At 46.1% G+C, this 26,173-nt stretch overlaps 2 protein-coding genes across 5 annotated transcripts; both read left to right on the top strand.

The window, feature by feature from the left end:
- Positions 1–292: 292 nt before the first annotated feature.
- LOC311359085 (protein bicaudal D homolog 2) lies at positions 293–18,578 on the top strand. Of its 3 annotated transcripts, XM_084479037.1 has the most exons (11): positions 293–464; positions 1,240–1,573; positions 3,707–3,919; positions 4,245–4,397; positions 5,874–6,380; positions 7,490–8,377; positions 12,023–12,202; positions 12,887–13,038; positions 13,482–13,538; positions 14,697–15,057; positions 16,273–16,413. In XM_084479037.1, the coding sequence occupies exons 2-11, from the start codon at positions 1,316–1,318 to the stop codon at positions 16,276–16,278; spliced, it is 2,775 nt and encodes a 924-aa protein (XP_084335163.1). In that variant the 5' UTR covers positions 293–464; positions 1,240–1,315; the 3' UTR covers positions 16,279–16,413. The 3 variants fall into 3 exon arrangements, with proteins under 3 accessions (XP_084335163.1, XP_084335164.1, XP_084335165.1); XM_084479038.1 differs by lacking the exon at positions 13,482–13,538; XM_084479039.1 differs by lacking the exons at positions 13,482–13,538; positions 14,697–15,057 and having other exon boundaries at positions 16,273–18,578.
- Positions 18,579–18,792: 214 nt separating this feature from the next.
- On the top strand, positions 18,793–25,423 carry nt5dc2 (5'-nucleotidase domain containing 2). Of its 2 annotated transcripts, none has more exons than XM_084479049.1 (14): positions 18,793–19,280; positions 19,845–20,029; positions 20,218–20,292; positions 20,385–20,440; positions 20,703–20,796; positions 21,777–21,905; positions 22,104–22,164; positions 22,281–22,383; positions 22,484–22,585; positions 22,747–22,828; positions 22,925–23,011; positions 24,227–24,367; positions 24,459–24,523; positions 24,913–25,423. In XM_084479049.1, the coding sequence occupies exons 1-14, from the start codon at positions 18,911–18,913 to the stop codon at positions 25,103–25,105; spliced, it is 1,743 nt and encodes a 580-aa protein (XP_084335175.1). In that variant the 5' UTR covers positions 18,793–18,910; the 3' UTR covers positions 25,106–25,423. The 2 variants fall into 2 exon arrangements, with proteins under 2 accessions (XP_084335175.1, XP_084335174.1); XM_084479048.1 differs by having other exon boundaries at positions 24,882–25,423.
- The last annotated feature ends 750 nt before the right edge of the window (positions 25,424–26,173 follow it).

Genomic DNA, 26,173 nt, shown 5'->3' with positions numbered 1-26,173 from the left:
CGATTAAAAAAAAAGAAATCAGTACACGGAAGTAAACCGGAAGTCCTAACAAGGACGAGCGGAAATCCTTTACGTGAACGATATATAAAAAAGTACTATACAATTCCTAAATATCATATTTATACAAAAACAGAAATATTGAAATCACAGGTTTAGAATTTTAACACGCATCAAAATCGCGTTGGCGAAAACCAGGACGGATTCAAAGGGGTCCCCATGAAGTGTCCCGGTGCCGTTGCTAGAGGGAGCAGTCGCTCGGTTTCCGCGCGCTTTGACGCTCGAGCCCTCAGCCCACCGGGAACGGGAGGACCGGGTGAGCACGAGAGACGCCTTGTTCTGGACTGGCCTGGCTTAGGCGCCGATGCTCGGGGGTCGTAACAGGCTTACATTTCGTCTAACAAACACAACTCGCTGCGTATTTGTGTGCGAGTGGACACGGCAGCTCCCCGGAACACGATCCGCTGGTGAGTAGCCAACGGGGCTAATTGTGACCGTCGGGATTAGCTTGCTTAACTGGATCCGGTGTTTCCAGGCGAGCTAACGCGTGAATAAACCATCTCGTCAGCGAATCATTGTTGTGTGTTATGTTGATCTGGACAACGGGGATGTTAGCCATCCATCGGACAAAGCCGACCTAGAGTGTGTTGCTAAAATGGGTTCAGTGTTTCACTTCACTGAAGGCCAGGGAGGTCCATGCTAGCGGCCAGATGGTGTTTTAATAGCGCCGTTGTGGTGCTGGTTCGGACAGTCCGGTGTGCGTGTGTCCATCTGCGGTCAATGGGCGATCGGACAACGGCAGGACGACCCCACCCCAGTGTAGTCGTGTGTGTCAAACAGTTTTTTGCTCTTTGATAAAAGGTAAAAAATAAAAGGGTGTTTTTGTTAACGATTATTACTAGTGCTCAAACCGCTGTCTGCGAGGCACCTGCACATTCACGCACCATTCAATGCTAGCTAAGTATCCGCATTCGCTTTTAAACGTACGCTGGTCATTTGTTTTATTTCAGATTAGGACATGCATCGACAAGTGACGTGCTTCTTAACGGTTGATTTATTCAAGGAGTATATTTTATTTAACGCCGTGGCCTTGAGAGCTAACCATTTGATCTTGCCGCTCCTGGCGACATGTGCAGTCCTGCTGCGGATAATAGGGCTCTGCTGCGACCCTGGACTAGCTATCAGGGTGGGAATGTGTATACTGCAGTTCACCTAAACTCCTCTCTTTCTTCTCACTCCCAGCGTGTCGTGATGAACGCTACGAATTGAAGAGATCAATACAACCTTGGATCGACCAGAGGCTGGCAGGAAGAGAGAGATGCTGGAGGCTGACGTGGAGTCCTCGGGTACAGAGTTGGCTCTAGAGCTGCAGGCCGATATGGAGATGGGCAGCGGGGATCTGAATGCGGAGGTGCTGCGGCTCTCCCTGGAGCTCCAGGAGGCCACGGATCAGAAGCTGCAGGCGGCGCGCTATGGCCTGGTGGTGCTGGAGGAAAGCTCTGCCCTGAAGACCAAACACAGGCAGCTGGAGGAAGAGCATGAGGCCCTCAGACAGGAGCTACAGCAGCTGAAAGAGGTAGGATGAGTCAGACTCCATTGGCATTACACCACATCTTTTGTATTTAATACGTTTGTTGTAACATACTTAATTATTTGGTAGAGTCTCAAATGGCTTCGGTTAAAACTCATGTTTCAGTGTTCCGTAATCAATATATTTTATGATAAATTGAGAATCTTTGGAATTACACTGGTGGTTCACCTTTTATGATTGACTAATTTACTAAATAGATCCTGTACTAAACGATGCATTTTTCACAAGTGCATAGCTTACATTAACATTAAATTCCTTGATTATATCTGCTATTACCTGCTTATCAAGTTGTAGTCCCAGACACTGTACAGTACTGTACGGACCTCTGACAATGGCCAACGCTTAGTCAAAAACAAGCAGGCAGGTGCCATTGACATCTTTACAAATACTTATATGAAATAATTAATACTAAGAACCATAATGCTGTGACTAGTATAAGCAAGTTTAATATCAATCATTCACCCAAGATACATTTTAGTTCAGATCATGTATTCCATTAGGAGGCACTTTCATCCAAAGGAACTTGCAATTGAAGTTGAAAATAATCAAAACGTATAAAAAATGAAACATGGCTTTGATCTTTGTTTTATAAAACAAGCACACGTCAGTGCAGGACACATGCAGGAATCAAAGTAAGGTTTAGTTGTTCAGTTGTTTTCAGTGCTCATGAGGTCAAACATCCCAACAATAGCATGTGATATTTGGTCACTGGTGACTAACACAATACATAAGTGCTCTTCTTTTTATAGTATTGTAATGGGAAAATTGAATTAAAACAATCACATGCATAGATGATGTGACTACCAAGAGTTGTAATCTGAGTAGGGATGTTCCATTGAATTGTTTTTCTCCTTACTGTGTGACTATGGTTCAATCCTTGAAATATAAAGGCCTTCCACACATGAACACATGCAACACACAACCGGAGTATCAGATGTGTTTAAACATACTGGAGAACCTCTGTATACTTTGGGCAAGGGGGGGAACCTAAGTAGAGCGTGTAGGGTGTGACGCAAAAAGTATGCAGCAGAAGTCGCAGTGTTTGGTTTCCAACACATCAAAGTTTGCTACCAACTCCGTAATGCTGACTCTTTTGCGGTGACATCAATACTGCATTTATTTAGACATATCCAATGTGGTGCCTGATAGAAACGCCATCAACACGTCCACTAGCTCGTTTTGAACTCTCCGTTTCTCCGGACTTTACACTAGGGGCCTGGCTGGGTGAACCCTGGAGGGGAGGAATCTGAGAACGTATGGCTTACAGTGCATGTGTGAAAGGCCTAATAATGTATCAGCCAAGCAGGAATTATTAGACTAGTGGTGACGATGACTTAAACATCCATCATTTGATCTCAATTTAGAATGTTGCACCTATTCAATCCAGGTCGGTCCTGATTGGATTTGAAATTCCAAGAATTAGAATCCTGTGTAATTGCACGTTGAATTTTCACACGATCGCCACCCATGTAACATCTTATGTAACAAATGTCTGGTAAAGCTAAAGGGATTTGGGTCGAAGGATTTTGTAATAATTCACATCGTTTCACATGCACTCATTTTTTTGGCAGGTAAGCAAATATTCCAAGCATTTCATAATGCACATTGAAACACGGTGCTTAAGCCTTGGCGACCTAATGCTCAGGGGAACACATTTAGTCACATGTTCATTTTACTTATCTCCTTATATAGTGCATCTCTTCCCTCTGCTGTTGTTGATGTGCACTGATGGATGCAGCGTTGTGAATGCACCATGCCATCTGTAATGACGTGGGGGCGGACTGAGTCTAAACCTTCGCTGTTGGCATCAGACTAATTTAATCTACCAAATCAAATTTGGAAGAATTCTCTATGTTTCTCATGGGTGTAGAAAACAAAGAATAAAGGCTGGTATTGTACTCCACACAAATGGCTGAATTCTGGCCTGTTGTTGTTATTACCATGACCAAATTGAAATGACTAGTTGTCATGCGTTACTGTCTTCTTTGCATCATAAAATAGGATAACAAGGCGAGGTGTTTCAACATTCTTGAAACATTCTTGGTTTCTTTTATACTGGAATGTGTTTCATCGAGAGGTCTCACATTATTTCCCTTCGGATTTCCCATCGCTGCATAGGCCTTCGCAGACTCTGTGAGCAGTCAGAAGCGCGCAGCTGCAGATGGAGAGTGCCGGGAGGAGAATCTCATGCAGGAGACAGCTACTAAGGAGGCTGCCATGGCAACCCGCTTGGAGGAGGTCCAGGCGGAATTGAAGCAGGCCCGTCTTGCTTTGGGTAATGCCCATGCTGAAATCGATAGGATTGGGGGCCTATCTGGACATCTGAAGAAGGTTTGGCTGCTCATCATCATCATCATATTATCCCACTGCACCTAATCTTATGTTGACAAACATCCACATGCTCTCTACACAAACATGGGACTGGGACTAATTCCCTGTCAAATCAAAATAAACTGGTGGCTTATATTTGTATATGTTCGACATAAATATTCCCACAAACTAGTGAAATGTCAATTTTTTTGTTACACTCAAACTTTATAAAATATTAAAAAACATTGCAGCATGCACTTAATATACCACCTTGCTCTACGGTCCTAGTTGCCTCCATTGATGGTTTCTGCGTTCGGCTGCCTTGCTCATGGGCTGTGTTTTCCAGGAGTCTGAGTGTCTGGAGGCGGAGAAGGACCACCTGCGGGACGAGATGAAGGAGTACAAGGTGCGGGAGCTGAGGCAGCTGCAGGACAACTGCGAGCTGGAGGAGGAGAACATCTCTCTGCAGAAACAGGTGTCCGTGCTCAAGGAGAACCAGGTGAGTCCGGACACTGCCTGAACCCCTGGTCCACATCCTAACTCTGCTTTAGAGGTGTTTTAAAGGTTGTCTGTTTAAGGAAAGGATCCATTACACTCTTGTCAAAATAGTTTATAATGTTGTTAATTTTTCATATGACATGTAAATCAACTTGGAAAAACCTGGTTTAGCAAAGGGGTTTCCTTGCGCTTCGGGGGCTAGGGTTAATGGGGTGTGGCCTGTGAAGCCCTTTGAGACTGTAACTGTGAATATTAAGGATATGAACTTGACTTGGCTTGAATACGATTTATTCACCAATTAAATATTCTCTGTTCGCAAAACATGTTATCTGTAATACTGCCTTTTATAGGGTTCTGCTTGTTTATCAAGCAACCACAACATTTTGTGTAGTGCTGAAAGATACATTATTATTTTTTTTAAGTATCAAGTTTAAAGAAAGTATAAAGGAATGCCTAAGACTTAAGACTTCTGTCTATTTTTCTGAGTGAGGTGCAAAGGCGAGGGTATGGTATTGTTTTGTTCATGCGGGTGTGGGACAAGGGCCGCTGATTGCAAACAAATCTTCCCTGGAGGGAATGGAGAATGGAGGCTCCCGTCTCTCTCAGACCTTATCCACACAAATATGACATTTATTTTCCACTCCATTTTCAAAAATATTCCTCCCCACACCAACTGTATTTTCTCCATCAGTGCATTGAGGCACAAGCCCTCTCTGTTGAAATGTAGGCCAGAGCCTTAAGGCATGCTTATTTGCGGAACCGTTTCCCATTTTAATGCATTGGTTTCCGAATTTGACTGATCTAACGACATTATCAACACATTGTGCGTATGCATGTTGTCACTATGACACAGCACCGCACCAGCTGATTGCACTAATTACCATGGCTTCAACCAGAGATACGAAACTACCAGGGAGTCCACCAGCTGCCGTAATTAGCTGTAATTAAAAACCTGCCGCCGGATTGGGGGGGGTTGCGCTGGTGGTAGGAGGCAATCATCTGCCATGGAGAGTAGCTGCAGATAACAGATAAACAGATCAAAGTGTGTTCACTTGAGAAGTGTTGGAGCGTGGCCCACTCCATTGTTCTTCTATAAGGAAAAGGGTGCTGGGATTTCTGGGGGGGGGCAGGGGTCGTGAACCATGCCTCCCATCCAGAGAGGGACTCGCAGAGGAGTTCAGATCTTTGACTCTGGAGCTCCGGAGTTCAGATCTTTGACTCTGCGGTGTTCTAATAGAACGCTGCGCGGAGTCACGCGGCAAACAATAGAACGCCCAGTACCAAACACAACGTTTTAATCCCCTTCTAATTTGAGTCAGTTTCCCCGGGAACACTCGGCCAGACTTAGCGACGTGCTCACGGTGTCTTAAGGCGTCTGACACCTTAACCGAGTTCTTTGTCCTATTTAAAGAGCGTAAGACCTTAACCCATGGCTGCTCTGTGTCCCGGGGGGGCCGCTGTGGCCGTGGCGCCGCAGGTGGAGTTCGAGGCGGTGAAGCTGGAGCTGACCCAGAAGGACGAGGAGCAGGAGGACCTGCGGGGGCAGCTGGACGAGGCGGCGCGCCTCAAGGAGATCGCGGAGCGGCAGCTGGATGAGGCCCTGGAGGCCCTGAAGGAGGAGCGTGAGCAGAAGAACAACCTGAGGAGGGAGCTCTCGGCCCTCTCCCTCAACCCCTTCGACTCGGTGGGCAACCTGGAGCTCCACCTGGACCAGCTGGACGAGAGCCAGGGGGAGGCCCCGGGGGGCCGGGGCGGCGAGGGAGAGGACCAGGACAGCGGCTTTAACAACGGCCCTGGCTCCGCTCCCGATTCCGCTCACCCTCCTCACTCGGGCGGCTCCAAGAGCAACGGCCTCATCCAGCGCTACTCCACGCCGCGCAGCAGCGACGTGTTCCTGCGCGCGCCCACGTCCGGCCTGGTGTCCGACCTGCTCAGTGAGCTGCACTTCTCCGACAGCCAGAAGCTCAAGCAGCAGCTGCTACAGGTACAGGGCGGCGCTGCGTCGCACGCTGTCGTACGTGACCGCTGTCAGAGGTTCAGTGCTGAGACATCATGAATGTCCTTTCCCCCTCAGGACAACCTCAGCCACACGCAATTTATACAGAAGGTTTCTCCCCTAGAGACAAAACACACGACAATAACCATACTCACAATGTCTATCAGTTGGATCAATAGGATATAATATTGAACGCTGAATATTTATAAAGAGATGGATATAGGTATAGATCTACATATAGATAGTTATACATATACATATATCAATGGAAGGTACAGCAATGGATAGATATATTCTGCTTTCTAAAACTGTTATACCACACATACATATACCTATAAGGAAACCCTTTACCCATTCTATAGTATAGTGATTTGAGGTTGTCAGACGATCGGGTTGCCACGCTCTGCCTGACATTGTATCTGCTGCTTCCTGTTTCCAACCACATCCTCAATCTGTCACTAGCACATTCTGCCTCCCTGTAATATATGAGGCTGCCACCTCCTCAAGGCCCATAAAACCACACTGCCCCTCCAATCCATTATACCACTCACTACACCCCACGCCGGCTTTCTTAATTGTGTTTTCTTGAGGGTACTTAAGAAAATTAAGATGTGGACCATTGTGCCTGCTCAAGTTTGTAAAGGTGATATATTATTCATGATGCACTCTGCAGCAGCAGCACAGGGGGGTTGGGTTCAGCAGCTTCTGCCCAGCAGATGTTCTGAGCTCCAGAATGGGGGCAGTAAACCAATCTATAAATAGTGCATGCATGATTCATGACGAACACATGTGAAATGTTTGGGTCGGGTGTGTTTCTTTGCTCCATGGGAGATGGTCACTAAAAAGCTTAAATGACCATGGGCTCTTTTGACTTGACGATTGAACTAAAACGTTACATTTATATCGACGTTTATTTAAACGGAGTAGCTCAAGTGAGTCCCAGGACTCCTCTTCATTGAGGCCCTGTGTACGGACAATAGGGCACCGTATAAATACAATTTTAATGACTGAATAACTAGCCAATGGAATAACTAAATGAACATTAATATAAATAAATGAACAACTATTCACTAATGTACTGTCTGTGCGTGGCCCAGGTGGAGCGAGAGAAGGCCACGCTGGTCAGCACCATCGAGGAGCTGCAGATGCAGCTGGTCATGTCCAAGCAGGCCTTCAGCCAGCAGGAGGACAAGGTGGGCTCGCTGACCCAGCAGCTGGAGGTCATCCACGGGGGCCAGCAGGGCGGCCCGAAGGCCGGCGGCGGGGACAACGAGGCGGAGAACGACGGCGGCGGTGACGGCGACTACGACTACGAGCTGGACGTCAAGAGCACGGAGGTGCTGGAGGCCCGCATGCGCGCCGCCCAGGAGGAGCTGCTGCTGCTGCGGGAGGAGCTGACGCAGGCGGGCGCACGCTACACCAGCCTGGAGCAGCGCTGCAAGCAGGAGAAGGACCGCTGGCGGGCCGAGGCCCAGGAGCTGGCCGACAAGATCCGGCAGTGCATCAAGTCGAGCCGGCAGGACCAGGAGCGCATCAGCGAGCTGGAGAAGGAGATCGGCGCCACGCGCAAGGTGGCCACCGACTCGGAGGGCCACCTGAGCGTGGCGCAGGAGGAGCTGCTGGCCTTCTCCGAGGAGCTGTCCAACCTCTACCACCACATCTGCGTGTGCAACAACCTGACGCCCAAGCGGGTCACCCTGGACTATTACCGCGACGGCGCCCGGGCCAACGGCGGTGGCGGCGGCGGGGGCAGCGGGCGGCGGGTGCACCACCCCACCCCGGCCCAGCAGGCGCAGAGGAAGCAGCGCTCCAGCGACCTGTTCGGCTCCAAGGCCGCGGCCCTGCAGTTCATGGGGGAGGTGGACAGCTCGGGGTCCAGCGCGGACCCGGCCAGCTGCCCTGGGACCCCCTCCCTGGACTTCAGGGACCCCTCCAACGTTCGCAACCTGATGGCGGTCATCCGGTGCCAGGTCAAACACCTCCGGGTAAGAGGCTCTTCTCAGAGACGGCGTTAACCACACGGTTCCACGGCCACCATTGGTTGTTTGCTGACCATCTTAAAAGGAAAAAGGGGAGTGTCTTATCTAGAGCTGTCCCAAACGATTATTTTTCAAACGATTAATCTAGCAATTATTTTTTCGATTAGTCGACTAATCTGTCGATTAATTTTACGATCAATCTAACGATTATTTTTTCAGTTACCGGTGATTTCACATTACTTGATCAATATAACTTTTCACACAATAAGGATATCAAAACATTTCTTGTTAACATATCAATATTTATTAAACATTTCTTTAACATTGGCACTTTTTTGTGCAATTAAATTGTGCAAACATGGCAATTAAATTGTGCAAACATGGCAATTAAATTGTGCAAACTGAAAAATAATGCATTCTGATGCCAGATGCAGCATCTAACAAAATAAATAATAAGAAGTCCCCCAGGAGGTGTGTGTGTGTGCTACAGCCATCTCAGAGGCTCAACTTCAAAAATAATTTCTGTAATTTAAATTGTCAAATTGTCTAATGCGTGTTTACTACTTGGAACTGGTTGCTAGATTGTGGAATTACGAGAGTAAACGGCTAGACTAGAACTACATAACGATAGTTAAGATATAACTCTAGTTCTATGATTGTAGGCTACACTGTCTAGGTGCGTCCCGTGCTTGCACATGCACGGGCGAAGCCTCGACGGCGTAGCCTACATGAAATAGATCGATAGTTATGATATTATAACTCTAGTTCTATGATTGTAGGCGTAGCCTTCTGGGCTTGAGCTTGCGCACGCACACGTGCACGCGCACGGGACAAGCCAATAAGGCGAAGCCTAGACGGCGTAGCCTACAATCATAGAACACGACAGAAGTTCTCTTTTCACCTGAGTATAAAAGACGTCTCTATTGAACAGAGAAAATAACTAGACAACTCAACACTTCAAAATGGGGGGGAATTCCCCCCTTAAGAGCTCCACATAGGGGGGATTTTTTTGGGGGGGATACTACTTGCGAGCTTAATTAGTCTTACATTTGGCCCCTAACACTAATTTAAGGGATTCTCTTCATTAAATTCCTTATACAAATGTCCTTGTGTGCTATTATTTTAACTGTCGTGTACTGTCTTCTGCTTTATCTTTGCTCAGTTGAAAAATTAAGAAAAGAAGAAATCAAAAGAAATCAAGCACTTTGTTTTCAATGAATTCATTAACTTTTAATCTAATATATGTACTATGGAAACAGTAGTCGCTGACTTATTTTCTTAACTATATACAGTCCTATTAGTTTCTCCCTCTCCTCTCTTAGTCACATCTTCATGGTACATAAGTATCCTCATGTACCATGAATTTGTACCGATTGTGCAATACCCGCAATCCCGTGCTGAAATTGTAGAGGTACGTTTAAGCCTGCGGTCCATTTCTGCATTAGTCTACTGAAAGCTCATAGCGATGGAAATAATTGCCAAGAACAGCACATGGGTCATGTACAACTTTTGAGAGGGAGAGAAGGAGCAAGCGCGAAGTGGCTCTGTGTGCCTGCGTGCGCGTGTGTGTTTGTCGCCAGATCAAAGATTGTACAGATGCACCACTGAAATCGGAAGATGGTTCGTCAAGTGAAGTCAATAGACCCGAATTCACACCGTCGCGTTCTTATAAATTTATCAGACAACAAAGTGAAATTTGTGTGGGATTGTCCTGCATTATGCTGGCCTGAGTTGCGGGATTTGAAAAAAATATGTGCAATACTACCCGCAATCCCCTGCTGAAATTTAAGCCCTGAGTCTAACTTAACGTTTACTCAGAGAGTAGGATCTTTGGACAATTCATCGTTACGATTATTATTATTACGTTTTTTAAGTTTAATTGGAAACAGACTTTTCTTTGATGGTTCGGCCATTGATAGGCACCGCTTACTAAAGGGCTGTTTATGGTCCCACGTTCACGCAATGCAAGGGCGCTACGGACCCCTTACGTCCTTGCGGACCCCCGTGCGTCCACCGCAAGGGCCTGACGTGCACCTCCCAAAAATTGTAACCTTCCGTTGAGGCGACGCAGCCGCAAGGGCTGTGATTGGTCCGCTCACTGAAACCCGACGCAGAACCGTAAAGGTTTGCGACTGCGTCGAAGTGTCTGCATGGTCATTGTGTTGCGTGAACGTGGAACCATAAAGAGCCCTTAAGCTGCAACGCTAGCAGAAACCAGAAAAAACGGTACATCACGCACAGTAGCTCAGCCAACCTTCGCTGACAGAACCATCCCGCTGGGTGGTGGAAAACGCCTCACTACCCGTGTGCTGGGAAAGCTGCCACAGACACCCAATTTACAAGGGTGTCTGTGGCAAAATAAATTACAAGGGCTTCCATCAGTGGGCCATAAGCCTAGTTAACATTGTGTAGCCTCATTTGACAGCAGAGAATTATTTACTGGAAAGTCTTCCAAACTATTACCTTAAGCAACACTGGCAGTTTATTGTCTATTTTATTGTGTCTTTTGATCATTTGATATGGACATTAAGAAAGACTGTTGGATACAATAGCACTTTTTACCCAACAAGAACATCCTCTTATCTTTTATAACAAAGCTTAGCCACGTAAACCCTCGCCAGCCCTGTGTTTTTTCTGAATGATTACCAGCTCCGCTCAAGCCCTGGGGAAAGTCCTTCTCCTCTCTGGTACAAGCCTCCCTCTCTAATCCTCATTAAAGACTGTTTCCTAGCCCCTGACCAGACCTAGCGTTCCAGTGCAGGCCTGTACAACACGCGTGTACGGATTAGGGATGGAGTGGTTCATGTAAAGAATCTGAACCGTTCCGTTCACTAGTCACGGTTTGGGGCATGTATGTATTGTTAGGGTCATTTGCCTCACAGATTTGAGTACAATACAGTTATTGGTAGAAAACCAGTTTTGCGCCGTTATTACCCGCAAATACAGTACACGCTTCCTTTGCACACTGGTCATTTATGTTGTTAAATATTTTCATGTCGTTTTGGCTAAATGTATTCATCCCAATGATACATTTACAACTTGTTTCCGTGTGTGCAAAACTCTATCACCCCCTTGGTTGACTACTTAATCATAGCACATAATACCTGCAGCCTTTTAAGTGAGGGCCTGTGTGCAACGCAGTGGTATATCTGGATAATAGGCTCAGGCCCAACATCACAGGAAGCTAAAATTAGGCTACATAATATACTGTATAAGCATCTCCCATGTAGCCTACACGCAAACATTACCGACTGCACCCTCTTCATAAACAATCCAGACGCGTGCAGTAAAATCCTTACTACTACATTATAGCATTTACATTAAAAATAAATATATATGGTAGCTTTGCAAGTGTGAAAAGTATCATGTGAAACCTCTTTGGTCTTGAGGCTTCTTTGCCAACGTTTTGCTCCCATTTCTTGTTATTTCACCAGGGTCATCCTGTAAGAATCGGCCATTGTACATATTTACACACCCTAATGTACATGTTTAAAAGCGAAACAAAATGGCAACAGTCTGTCAATACTCTCCCTTTTTGAAAAGGAATTTCAGATGCTAGGCATTAAAAATGGCAACAGTAAATGTATTAATTCAACAGTTGTGGTCCCAGCGACGGTGCTCTGTGATCGACGTGCCGCTCCCTCTCCCCAGGTGGCGGTGGACCTGTGTCGCCAGCGCGGCGCCCTGCCCTGCTCGGCGTTCGGCAACAGCGGCGAGTGCGAGCGCGACGCGGAGACCCTGATGGAGGAGGTGCTCAAGCTGAAGTCTCTGCTCAGCACCAAGAGGGAGCAGATCGCCACGCTGAGGACCGTGCTCAAGGCTAACAAGCAGGTAGACGGGAGCAGGCGACCACAGCCAGACACCCACGCTCACTGTTTATAGCAACAGGCCACGCCTTCCCACGGCCTTCCTCTTATAGAGTTAGGCTCTGGGTAGGTCAATTGATTGTGGCATTATTTGCAAAAGTCAACAATGACATGTTCATTCGTGTAGAGTGTGCTCTGATGCTAACAACAACAGAGGCTTTAGCTTAGTGTGATGAAGCAGTCCTCCCGCCCTTCCTGCCTTACTGTGACGCACCACCTTCTGGCGTGATCCGCTCCTAACCCCCTCGTCCAACATCACTCTCCCTTTGAAGGCGCATGCACACGCACGCACACACACGCACACGCACGTTACTAATCTGCCTGGACTGAGCCGAGTCACAGACCAGCCCTCCAGGTCCAGCAGAACGTCCGGCAGCCATGTTTTGCTGTAACCAAAACAAAAGCTGTTTATCTGGCTTTCCTAATAGACAATTCCATAAGTTATTAGGAAAACCAAAGTTCCCCGAATGAGCCAGGCATAGGCAGACATAACCGCAGCCATCTGTCAGTGGCTGTATTTACATAATCCTCCCTGCTGTTTGTGTTTGACTTGAAAAAAAAAAAGAAACAAGAGGGAAAAGGAAGCCAGCCCGTTGACGGGGTCTGTAACGGAATGTGTGCGTGTGCCTGGCTCGTGTCTCCGTTTTAGACGGCAGAGTTGGCGCTGTCCAACCTGAAGACCAAGTACGAGACGGAGAAGGGCATGGTGTCGGAGACCATGGTGAAGCTGAGGAACGAGCTCAAGGCCCTGAAGGAGGACGCCGCCACCTTCTCCTCCCTGCGCGTCATGTTCGCCAGCCGGTAAGCCCCCCCCCCTGCTTCACTCTGCACAGAGGCTCATGCCACGTACGTGCTCCCATAAGACGCTCCGCCTGCCCGGGAAATGCTTTCCGGGAAAATGAAAATTCTTTCTAGGAAATGATTTCGCCGTAACAACGAATATCACACTAACCTCGAATGTCACAATGCACATTTTAGCAGAAAGCCTATTCATTATTTTTGTCTGTGACATTAAAACGTGTGCTTTTTATTTATTTGTTCCTTTGCTGCACCTGTCGGAAATCTTCCTGTGTTGACTCCTAGCTTGTGTCGTCGTCGTGTAGCATCGAGGCCGTTGTCACGGCACATCTTTTGCCACCGGTGTCCTCTTATAGGCTTAGCCCTGTTGTACGGCGTGCGGAGCACAGCTTCCCCAGGGCCTCACCTGGAGCTTAAGGCCCACATGCTGTGCCCTGTGCTTGCAGGGAAACGGGAACACGCTGCAGTCAGGCTTTGTCACCTGAAGCCTGGACATGGTTAATGTAAGCGAGGTGGGAGGGGTTAGAAGTGAGTGCGTGCGTGCGTGTGTGTGCATACATGCGTTGCCTGCCTCGGGCACACTGTTCACAACCCTTTCTTCACTAACCTGAGAGCAGCTTCTGTCTCTCACTGGGCAGTAGTGTGGCTTGCAGGACTAACGGTGTTCCTCCTGTGTGGTGTGCATGTGTCAAAGGTGGTGGAAGGGAATCTGGTCATTCTTGTATTTTTCTCTTTTTTTTCTCTTTTGCTTTTATTTCTTGGGTATGAAGCTGTCCTCTAGAAAATGTGTAGCATCCTTTTCTATTTAGTTTGATTGATTTTGTTTTTAACGTCACAAGCACACGTGTGCGCGAGGTGTCTCTGGACTAGGGACATGGGAAGACAGAGTCATGGTAAGCCGTCTGGTTCCGGTCTCCCCAGAAGGATATGAGCTGGCCTTTGATTATCTTTAAGAAGGATTGGAGTGCAGAGTGAGGTCAAGGGCCTACATTCTGTGTGGAGGAGGACCGAAGATTACTGGGTTCCACGTGAGCCACTCTTAGCAAGCTAGACTGACTGCAGTGCCCTCATCTGGGCAGTCGGGGCAACTGCGTGTGTCGACAGAGCAGAGAAGACGCCATGACATTTGACTTCCCTTGCTTCTTTGTCGTTTGACTTGCCTGTTCAATGTGCCAAAAAGGATGACAAATCTGTGCTTTATTTATTTGACATCCAAATGATAAATTAACATCCTATACAGCTGAAAACGTTGATGTGATCTAATGTTAACTCACTAATATATCGTCAAGTTGCAAGTCTGCAAACGGCTTGCAAACCATTCAAATTCTGGAAGATTAAATGGTCATAATAATAGCGGTATGAACGTATCATATGCTCTTCATGCAATTTCTCTTTACGCTCCTTCCTGACTCCGTTAGAAATGGTTCTTCCTCTTCCTGCTGGTTTCTAGCCCCCTCTTCTCTCTTTCACACAATCCTCGCTGGAGTTTAACTTCTAGTCTGATTCCACGGTTCCTGACGTATACACAAGTCGTGTGCGCGTGCGTGAGCGCTTCTTTGTTCCCTTGCTTTAATGTGGTTTTGTGTTTGTGTGTGTGTGTGTGTGTGTGTGTGTGTGCATGCGACCGCCCCCCCCGTCCCGTCCCCCCTGGTGCCTCCCAGGTGTGACCAGTACGTCACCCAGCTGGACGAGATGCAGCGGCAGCTGGCCGCGGCCGAGGACGAGAAGAAGACCCTCAACACACTGCTGCGCATGGCCATCCAGCAGAAGCTGGCCCTCACGCAGCGGCTGGAGGACCTGGAGGCCCCCCGCTCGCCCAACAGCCTCAACAGCAGCCCGCGCCGCTCCCGGGCCAAGGAGCTGGCCACCAAGTCGGGCCGGGCCAGCCGGAGCCCCCGGAACAGCCCGGCGCGGCCCCCCGTGAGGAACAGCCCGCGCGCCAGCCCCGTGTTCGGCAGCAGCGCGGCCAACACGGCCACCAACCACCTCCGCGCCATCACCCGAAGCCTCCACACCAGCCCAGTAAGAACCCCCCTCTCCTTCTGTCCCGGCCCCCGCCCGCGGCACACGGGCGCGGCGCCCCTCCCGCGGGACGCCACGTTCATTAGGAGCCGTAGCGTCAGCGACGTCTTTAGCGAGTCGGGCCGGGGTGCCGACGGCGGCCCGTGCCGCAGGGGCTCGGCCAGCTCTCTGGACGGGGACTTCCTGGTGAAGACGTACGTCCGAGACACCAGGCAGAGTAACCCGGGCCGCGGGGGCTCGGCGCCGCCCCGCCAGGACACCTTTATCACGACCCGCGTTGTGGCCTCTTCGCGCCCCGCCGCGCCCGCGCCCAGGTCCTCCGTCGTAGCGCAGCCCGTAGCCAAGCTAACCTCTTCTACTAAAGCCCTGCATTACTGTCCCGCTAACGCACGTGACCCGCATGCTAACAGCTCGCCGCCGCTATCCAAACCCCCGTTAAAGGCCAACCTAGATGTCTCCGTCAGGAGGAAACAGCACCTGGCCCAGAGGGCCTTCCCGGCCCAGGAGGAGGGTGCCAGTGCTAACACGTCGTGTGCGGGCGAGGCGCTCTATCCCCGGTGCGAGTCGAGACCGACCGCCGCCGCACACTCCCCCTCCTCCTGCGCTCGTGACGGTTATCCGTCTGACAAGGGCAGGCTTTCAGGGGTCGTCAGGGAGGCCAGGCGGGGCTCTGCCTCGACGAGCAGGGCCGCCGAGGAGCTTACGGATCCGGCCAATAGGAGCGCAGCTAGTAAAGCCCCGCCCAAACCAGGAAGAGCACGAAGCTCCCACTGTAAATCGTCCCGCAGGCGATAGAACGAGTCGGGGAGTTTTGCAACTCACGCTTACTAATATATAACTAATATTTGAGATTGGAATTAACTGCTGTTGGAATTAGTCACATTTTGGTGATAGAAACACATATATAAATGTGATTTATGATGATGATATCAAATGTTAAGTGTTTTAACATCATAGTAACCTGTTCATTGTGTCAATACATCAAATATAATTAAAAGAAAGAGAAAAAAATATATATACAAAAATACATCAAACAATAAATTTAAAAAGTGGTATTCCATTTCTAAAATTCATCATAATGTCCTGTTGATTTAATATATGTATGTGAAGTGACAACCATGTTTTCTTTCTTTCCTCTCCCTTCCGTGTTTCTCGACGTCCTCAACTAAAACGTGTGTTCTTGTGTCTTGTGTCTGTCCTAACTCTTGTCCGTAGCGCTGACACAGCTCTCATCACTCCACCACCCGACTCCTCCATAAGGAGAACCCGACCCAACCTCTCCTCCCTCGGCCACCACCCCGACACAGAGACCTCCTGTCCACCACCACCACCACCACCTCCCTCCTGACCCCCGACCACCACATTCCCCCCCTCGACAACACCAGACCCTCTGGATCCAACAAACTGAAACCATCTGTCATCCATCCATGCCTTCTGTGTCTCCCTCTCCGCCCGGAGCAGAGCGCGCCTGCGTGCATGCAGCCCGGCCCCCGCAGTAGGGCGGTGGGGGAGGACCCCGCCGCTCCCCCTGGCTCCGTGGTGTCTTACCTGTCGCCGCGTAACCTCCCGTCCCATTGTCTTGTGTTTTTAAAAGATTGTGTGCTGTGAAGAAGTTCCATTGACAGTATTTATTCTAGGCCGAATCTTTCCAATACGATATTTAGTTTCCACAAATATTTTTCCACATGGCTTCGTCCCGTCCCAAATGTACCGTGTTTTAAAGTGATGTATATGCAAGGCTGTGACCTGTTGCCCTAAAACATCCAGAAACTTTTGCCTTTAGTGTGGCCTTCTCTGATTAGGCCTCTCTGTTACCCATTTAGTGGTGCCGACCCTCACAACTACTATGGTTTTGACTCTGTAGCTTTCTAATAATAGCGTACAAAAATGTCTAAAGCTTGCAATAGTCTTGTGGCCCATCCATCTTCAGAATCCCCTTCTGTATCACAGACCCTGAAACAAAGGTGTCAGAGTTTGGTATCCTTTTCTCTGACTTTGACCGATCAGCTATAGCACCCTTTAAATAGAGTTCATTGAACAGATCACTTCACTGGGGAGTATAGCTCAGCCATAATGCTACCACCTCAGGTCAAACACAAAGTAATCAGGCAGCGTGATTCGAAGATATGATTGGATCAACATCCAGCTTACTTTGCCAGCTATGCAGACGTGTCTGGTCGGTTATTATTCATTGTTATTCGTTCAGATTGAGGGAGCTGTTACTAGGTTACTTATTTTTCAGTACCCTCTGAAAGCAAATTGGCTACCAAAAATAACTTTCACCAACATATCTAAGGGACATATCTAAAAAGAAGATTCAATACACAGGACTGCAGTAATTGTGCTTTGCCTGATTCCGGTAACATAGAAAGCCCAGTCTGGCCTAAAGCCTCCAAGGTCTGGTTTTGGTTATGTTTGAGTAACACAAGGATGCCAACACATTGGCATGAGTCAACATCCTGTTGAAAATGACTCCATGCACATTTTAAATCATACATTCGGCACATACAGGTTCATTGAAGTCCCACTACTAATATGGCAGTTAACTACTAACAGCAGCTGCGTGGCTAGCCTTCATTCAATTTAACTAACTAAAATAATGGCTTTTTATAGGCATGATTGGAAACCTTATAGATGCAAATATGGTTTCCTATTTAGATGCATACTTCCAAGAGTAACGTTTAAGATCTCTACATGTTCATAAAAGTCTTTGCAACTTCACTCCCATCTGAAGGTCTAATGAAAATGATGAGATTTGTAATCCATCCCAGGACTGATATGTGGATCAGATGCTGATCTCCGGTACCAGAAGCTACGTGATGTGGATCTTAAGCATTATCTTGTGAGTAGTGGACCTCGGGAAGACTCGTAGCTTAAGAATCACGTTTAAAATGTAAAATCAATGCAAGAAAGAAAAACATTTCGAATTGGTGTAGATTATTAGTGAATTAGAAGAAACCATGTCCTGCTGATTTTTTTAAATCAAAATTTGAGTGCCTTGTCTTTTTTTGCTGGCCTCTTTATCTTGGACTGCTGTCACATTTTGTAAAGAATGGCTATCACGCAAACACTGTAGAAATTATTTTTCTTTTTAATAATTAGCAAACTGAATTTGTTTGCTTTTGAGGTAAAACGGTGGCCAGTCAGCACTGATTTAAGGTGATACTTGATTTCGGTAGAATATTTTTATGATGTATATGCACACACCTTGTATGATGATACGAGTACACATTAGACTGAGTCCCTCAAGGTCCCTTAACTAACCAACCACTGTTTTAGTTGGTAATATTATTTTATTGTTTATGAAGGATGTAAATATGCAACAATTCAAAATATTCTACCAAAAAGAAATATCGGCATAGAATTTACAATGTTATCCTCCTGTTACTGCTTATCAATTCTTGTTGCGAATGTGAATAATTTATGTAGTTGTATACATTTCAATTGACATCTGTATTTATGTTTTGTGTAAATTGTTGCAATGTCATTCACATGCATCATCCTTGTGAACCACTTGTCTTGAAAAAATAAAACACTGTTCATGTAAACTTCCTCTTTATGTATTGATTTTATTAAGGACATTTAGGCAGACAACTGGAATGCAGGCTCTGTGCATAGGCCTAAAATCTTTTTGACATTTTGATTGGTCCCAGGCACAAAACCCCGCCCCTTGTACCCAGCTTATTAAATAAATGGGACTCGACCAACTGTTACGTACATGCGTCCGTTGGACAACAAAGCTGGAGGCGACGAAGGGAGACCATTAACCGCTGTTTGGTGCATGAACCTTATGACTTTTAGATCATTTATATTTCAAAGTGTCTAAGTGCACTAGGTCTAACTGATAAATGCGATGTCCTTTCAGAAAGTGGGTCCGTCGTTAGGTCGTGCTTTGTGGAACAACGTTAATGCCGGTCGAACGGTTCTGAAGAGCTCTACACAATTTAATGAATTTTCCAACAAATGCGATGATAAAATAAAAAGCCCAACCGGGCAATCCACGGATAAAAGCTGCGGGTCTGCCGCGCAAACAACGAACCAGGGACCGGTGAGCAGCAGCGCGCCTTCACTCCCAGAGAAACGCCATGAAGTTGGTAAGAAGAGGCGATCTGACGGGTCCTCAGGTGGTCCTGCTGGGCGGCCGTACTCCCGTACCGCCGGGAAAGTGGACCGGAAGGCTCACCTGTGGGCTCGGTACAACGACACTAAACGTCTGGTTCACGGTGAGTGAAGTCGGACCATGTTGGAGTCAGTGGTCCTGACTCCTGACACGTAGTCCACAGGGCATCGTCTGTAGCTGCTGTTTATTTCCACGCTCACATGCTGAGTCAGCCGTTCTGGAGAGCATGCCAGCGGTCTGATAACATCATGGTGTTGCTCAAAATAATTGCACCATTCAGTGCATCATGGTTTGGGATCGTTCATTTAACCAAAAAACGTTATTTTATTTTTTTTGCCACTCGTACACGTAGGTATATTTTTCAATGTGTCTTGTGCACAATTAAACCATCGACTGCTCTGGTTGATTGCAAATGGCCTACATAAACACATTTTTGGAAACGAACAAATAAACAGGAAACTAACAAACAGGAAACGAACAAATAAACAGATTATAGGCCTACACTCCGCTTGTCTACTCACACTTGAATCATGGTGCTGCATGAATTGAACAAAAACAAGTTTCTGCAACTTTGTTTATTGTTGTATATGTGTGTGTGTGTGTGTGTTTTATTTGAATCATATGTCTCGTTCTGAAGTTGTTCCTTCATCCACTCTGACTGGAACAGACCTGATTCCTCCTGGTGCGTGTAGCATCCTCAACCCCTCCGCCATCTACGCCAACAACGAGGTCAGCCTGGAGGAGGTGGACATCTACGGCTTTGACTACGACTACACCCTGGCCCTCTACTCCAACAACCTGGACTCCATGATCTACGACACCGCCCGGGACTTTCTCATTGAGCACTTCAAGGTGTGTGTTGAAATAGAGAGTTTGATAGGCGTGGTAAAATAAGATGTACTTTATTGATTCCAGACTAGAAATCCACAATGATGATAATATATAATATGATAATAATGATTTCCAGTTTAGTGTTGTTATAATTCTTTTATTAAATGTTGAACATTGAATGAAACCAAATGACTCTTCCTGCATCTCAGTACCCAGAAGGTATCCACAAATACGACTACGTTCCGAACTTTGCAGCCAGAGGACTTCACTACGATATCCAGAAGGTAAATATCGATGGACACTATTTTTGTGTGTGAGGGATTTACTTCCAGCCTGAAAGATGTTGACGATCATCAACCACTCCTTACACGCCCAGGGTCTCCTGATGAAAATCGATGCATTCCATTACATTGAGCCTGGCACTGTGTATCGGTGAGTCAGCATCTTCTAGCATGTTCTACTGTTATATTAAATATATTTGGAGAAAATCTAATTGTTATTATTAAAAATATTTTTAATTTTAATTAAAATTCATTATTATAAATTAAACCTAAACTGTACAATGTGGCAATATTTCTTACATGATTGTCAACATGGTATTATATAAGTCAGTACACAGCAAAAACAAAAAACAGCCTCCAGGGGATCCTGGGAATGGAGACCTCTCAGTGCTCATGTTTGTCTGGGTCCTCAGGGGCCTGAAGCCAGTGCCGGATGAGGAGGTGGTGGAGCTGTATGGGGGCACTCACCACGTCCCTCTCAACCAAGACAGTGGCTTCTATGGCAAGGTGGGCTGGGGTTAGCTCCTTGTTCTACTACTGAGTTAGCGTGTTGTATTAAATCATGATACAAGAGGTTCACAGTTCATAATGGAGTCTTTAATGAAATGATTTGATTGAATGAAAATGTGCCTTCAAGTCAAAAATAACATTTGCGAGAATTACAAAAAAAGTTTTTTGTTGGTTGTGTTTTGAAATGTATTTTAAAACCTATTTCTGAGTGTAAAAGTAATGAAATAAAGCCAATATCCACGTATCTAACTTATCATATAATATTGTGTTACTGCGCAAGTTTTTTTTGCTTTGGTTAAGTTGGCTCCTGTTTTTGTTGAGTTTTTTTTGCTCAGAATTGTTGCAACGCAGGCATTCTGGAACCGAGACTTAGTCGAGGATTACATGGTTCACTGTCCTGAGGCATTGCAGTTCTCTGGCTTTAGTATTACGTAAATCCGGCCGTTTCATTTCGTAATCCCAGTTGCCTCAATGTCAATGATTTGGAAGGCGTTGTTATGTTAATTAGAGTCTGTGTTAGAGATGCTGTGTAAGAATAATGCAAGGTTAAAAGTATAATTCTATACAGAGTTATATTTTAGATAGATCAAGTTTTTATTCTTAAAGTTTTTATTCTTAAACTTATAGTCTACTCATTAAAGGACTCTCCTTGCAAATATGGATGTTGGGGATGAGAGTTTTGGTTTTGATTTGAATAGTTTCCAAGCTTCGAAGTGACTCTTTCTTGCTATCCCATGTGAAAAAACCTGCCCCTTCCAAATAATTTTTAACTTGCAGACCTACTATTTTGGATTTGTTTTGTTTACATCAAAACATCTCCATGGGTACTTGCACTAAGTAGTAGGGCACATTTCCACAACATTTAACTTGAATAGGTTGAGTGAGTATATGGTTAAGAATATGGAAGGGAATCTGGGTTTTAGTGGTGGTAAATGGAAAAGTGTTAATCCTTTTGTTTTGTAAATATTGTGTAACAGGGGCCGAAGATGAAGCAGTTCATGGACGTCTTCTCCCTTCCAGAAATGACTCTTTTGGCCGTGGCCAATGATTACTTTATCTCTAACGGCATTGAATATGATCCTGTTCACCTCTACAAAGACGTCTCGGTGAGCACCCTTGCGATTGTTTTACTGCCTTCCCCTCCCTCTACCAGCTCATGCAGAGAGACTGAACTGACCCACGTCCTCTGACTGTATTTACACATTTGGGTGCTTAAACTTGAAGTACTCCTTCAAGGAGTTTATTTTAATAGTGTACAAAAGGGAATCCGTGTATAAAAAAATATATTTGTTGTTCTGCTGCAGGAGGCCATCGGCATGGTCCACATTAAAGGCTTCATGTACAAATGGATCATGCAAGATCTGGGTAAGGAGTCAGCCCTCATCCAGCCGTTGCCAAGACCATACAGTACATTGTTGTTCGGGCTGTCCTCCCCTCTCAGTGGAACACTGTAGAATACTGCTTCTCTTCCATGTCTGCAGAGAAGTTCATTCTCAGTGGGGAACCGACCCGCGCTGTGCTGCAGCGACTGGTCAGCCGCGGGAAGAAGCTGTTTCTCATCACCAACAGCCCCTTCAGCTTTGTGTAAGGGAGACGCCTGCGGTGAACGATAACAGCCTGTCTGTATTGAGTTGTTGACACAGTACCTGTGATATCTGTCCACTGGTTTGTGTTGTTTCCTCAGGGATAAAGGGATGGTTTACATGGTGGGGGAAAACTGGAGGGAATTCTTTGATGCCATCATTGTACAGGCGGACAAACCCCATTTCTTCAATGACTGTGTTAAGTGAGTGAAACATTGTCTGGACAAATGTTTGTGAATCTCTAAGTGTTTGGTGTTTTTAATTGATGAATGACCAGAAGCACTTATTATTCAAAATGTATTTATTTTCTGTCGTAACTCCTAAGCGTGTCATCACTAGTTAAGTTAATGACTGCCATATTCAGACCTTTTAGAAGCTTGGATAGCAACGGCGACCTTCAGTGGGACAAGATCAACAGCCTGGAAAAGGGACGGATCTACAAACAGGTGAGTGGGCTTCAACCTGTTTATAAGACCCTACTTGGAGATCTTTTTAACCTCCTTTTAACTTTTTTGCTATTGAAAATTGGCCTGTGTGTTCAGGGGAACCTGTTTGAGTTCCTAAGACTGACTGGTTGGAGAGGATCCAAAGTTCTGTACTTTGGCGACCATCTTTACAGTGACTTGGCTGTAAGTAGCACCTTTTTCATCTGAATACAATCTGAATCTTTATATACATTCTCAACAACTTTGTTCAGCATGTCCCTAACAACATTAAAGGAAAACTTTAAACCTGGAGCCTATTTTCTGTTTCTGGGTCAAAGGGAGAAATGCGGAAAGATTTTTTTAAAGTGGTCACAAAATTGATTGCGAAAAGGGCAGTAAAAGCATCTGTCGATTTTGACCTTCTAAAAGAGCTTGTTTTTGCCAGGCTCCGATTATGTTTCATCATTAAGGATACATAAAGATCAATTAAACTTGTCTGTTAACCTTTCACTTGATCACGGCCTGTTTTCATTGAGTCTGATCAAGTCTTACTCGATGAGACAGTTGAGTTGAGTTGTTGCGTGAGGAGAACGGTGGGAACATGAGTGAGAGTTGGAGAGCATAGAGTTGGTTGTGTTGGAATACGGAAAGCCTAGGTAAGTTATCTAAACTATTCGGCTGATGGAGAGTTGAGGCTGAAATGACAATAGAGATCCTCTTGTCCTAATATCCTGATACAACGAGATATCAGAGCGACTTCTCCTTGAGCATGATTATTGGTTGGACTCCATAGCAAACAGACCGTGATCAAGTGAATGGTTGATCAAGTTTTAGTTCTCGGTGGGGATCCGTTCCATATGAATATAATATAATCTGAACCTAAACTTCCAAACGTTGTGATATGTCAATGTCTTATATGATTGTCAACATGGTAATCTTTGCCATTTTATCAGTTACTGAAATAAGATGCCAATTTAGAAAAAACCCTGGGGTAAAATCCTATGTTTTTGCCATTCTCCCCATTGATTGATTGTTCCACTCTGGCGGTGTTCCTTTCATTACGTCTGAGTGCCTTTTCTGAGGCACTCAGACATCACGACCAAAGGGCCCCAGCGGCACGGTGTCTGGCATGTGGAGCTCTGTCTGGACTGCAGCGTCCAAGAAAAAGTTGAGCTTTTGTCTGCGTATGTTTGCGTCTGAGTGAGGGTTAGGCTTCCCGGACACCTATAATTTAACGCTACAGTGTGTGGTTATAAACCATGGTGAAATCCAGCTGAAACGGTGAGTTCACTGGCTCTGTCAGAGGACATACATTGGCTCGGCCGAAAGTTATTAAGACCTCCAAACCTGTACATTGTACAACTACAATGTGGAAATGTGACACTATAATTCATGAATCATTTTGATTGGTGTGGGCAGGACCTGATGCTGCGACATGGTTGGCGCACGGGGGCCATTGTGCCCGAGCTGATACATGAAACCAAAGTGGTGAACACCAAGCAGTATGCCCTGGGTCTCACCTGGCTGCAGGCCCTGACAGGCCTCCTGGAGCGCATGCAGGTAGCATGTGCACACACGCTGCACTGTTGACTAATGCTCTGTACTATTGTGTTGATGACTGTTGATGACGTTATACCGTACTATACTTTAGATACACCGGGACCCGGAGTCACAAAAGGTTTTGCAGGAGTGGATGAAAGAGAGGGAAGAGTTAAGGTGAGCGCATCTCAAGTTTGTACTTGAATACGATTTCTTAAGCGCATTGTTCGTAGCAGGAACCATCATAAATGTCATTAGTCATTTGGTTACCACCCAAAGATAAAACATTTATTCATCAATATTGCGGTAATCAATAATTCCTTTTACTGCTAAAAACATTGATCAAACAAAAACCTTCAACATTGATCCATGAGTTAATTCATGGGCTTCTAGGATCAAAGTTTGGCATATGGTCTTCAACCTACCAGTAAAGATCCACTGGTTTAGAGTCAATCTCTTTATTAATCAACACCGCCCTCACTTACATTGTTCAGATAAGCGATCACGTGAGCTAATCATCGTCTTTGTGTTACAGGGCGGTGACCAAAAATCTGTTCAACCCACAGTTTGGGAGCATCTTCAGAACCTGCCACAACCCCACTTACTTCTCCAGGCGCCTGTGCCGCTTCTCAGACGTCTACATGGCCTCCATCAGCTGTCTCCTCAACTATGACCTCTCGTACACCTTCTACCCCCGCCGCACCCCCCTGCAGCACGAGGCCCCCCTGTGGATGGACCAGCTCTGCACGGGTTGCATGAAGATCCCTTTCTTAGAGGAGATGGCTCTAATTCGCTGAACAGTTTGCCTATGACTTCTAAAGACATGCCCTCCTTCTATCCTCCTGGTCAATTATGCAATTATGCCCGCCTCCTCGCTGTAGTCACTAGAGGGCACCGTATACCTAGTATTAAGGGAGCCCCAAGCGCTTGGAAAAAAATTCTCTAATTCTAATGCACAAGTGAGTCATCGTGCTTTAGCTGTTTGTCATGCCTATCTATTGTGCAATCAGTGAGAGGAAAATATGACATGTTATTTGTGCGTGCATGTATTGTTTTGTAATAAATGTTGTTTTTTTATGTTTGCTTATTTATTCTGATTATAATTATTAAAAAATAATCTCTTTAAAACGGTGGTATTCAAATCAAGCATTGTCGGACGGGATCAAGAGTTGTCTTCGAGGAAAAAAAAATATTTGATCAAGATACATTTTGTGAGAGCGTGTTCAGTGGTCGTTCTTCCTTGGTCGGCGCTGCATGCATTCGGCATCCCGCCTCCCCTCCCAACACCTGCTGCGCCTCCTCCTCCACCTCCACACGCCGCAGACTTTCTCCCGAGGAGGTCAAGACAACCTGAACTTCTCACGGTTCGTACGCATGTTTCCAACGTCAAAGACAAGTAGGTCTATTTCAATTGTCTTTAAAGACGTGACATTCTTGCGAAAATAATGCCGTAAAGCCTTTGAAATAATTATAATTATAACGCACACGGCGTTGTCGAGATGTTGAGGCTAGATTTAGTTAAACCTAACAAGCAGCCGTCTCTTGTCTGTTAGTGCACGCGCTGTTTATCTTCGTCTGGTTCCCACTTTAACTTTGAAGATGCTCCATGTTAATGGTAGTTTAGTGGGACCCCGCCATAGGCAACTATCCACAGGCTACACTGCGGAACTCATCACGATGTTGCACTCTGAATTACTTTTTTGATTTTGTTGATTCGAATGAGCCAGTTTTAGTCATATGCCTGTGGGAGTTTGTGATTTAACTTGTCTTTACTTTTGGAATTGGGTTTTTGTCAGATATGCAATATGATAAGCAATTTTGGGACTG

This window comes from Micromesistius poutassou, assembly GCF_964030765.1.
Source record: "Micromesistius poutassou genome assembly, chromosome: 15".
In the NCBI taxonomy this organism is placed as follows: Eukaryota; Metazoa; Chordata; class Actinopteri; order Gadiformes; family Gadidae; genus Micromesistius; species Micromesistius poutassou.
Note: the sequence above shows the minus strand (reverse complement) of the source record. Positions and strands in the feature narration are given on the sequence as shown.

Coding starts and splice junctions, on each gene's coding strand:
- LOC311359085 (XM_084479037.1), top strand. CDS start 1,316: ATGCTGGAGGCTGACGTGGAGTCCTCGGGTACAGAGTTGGCTCTAGAG. Junction 1,574..3,706: donor AGCTACAGCAGCTGAAAGAG/GTAGGATGAGTC, acceptor ATCGCTGCATAG/GCCTTCGCAGACTCTGTGAG. Junction 6,381..7,489: donor TCAAGCAGCAGCTGCTACAG/GTACAGGGCGGC, acceptor TGCGTGGCCCAG/GTGGAGCGAGAGAAGGCCAC.
- nt5dc2 (XM_084479048.1), top strand. CDS start 18,911: ATGTCCTTTCAGAAAGTGGGTCCGTCGTTAGGTCGTGCTTTGTGGAAC. Junction 22,165..22,280: donor ATGGATCATGCAAGATCTGG/GTAAGGAGTCAG, acceptor CCATGTCTGCAG/AGAAGTTCATTCTCAGTGGG. Junction 22,586..22,746: donor TTCTTCAATGACTGTGTTAA/GTGAGTGAAACA, acceptor TGCCATATTCAG/ACCTTTTAGAAGCTTGGATA.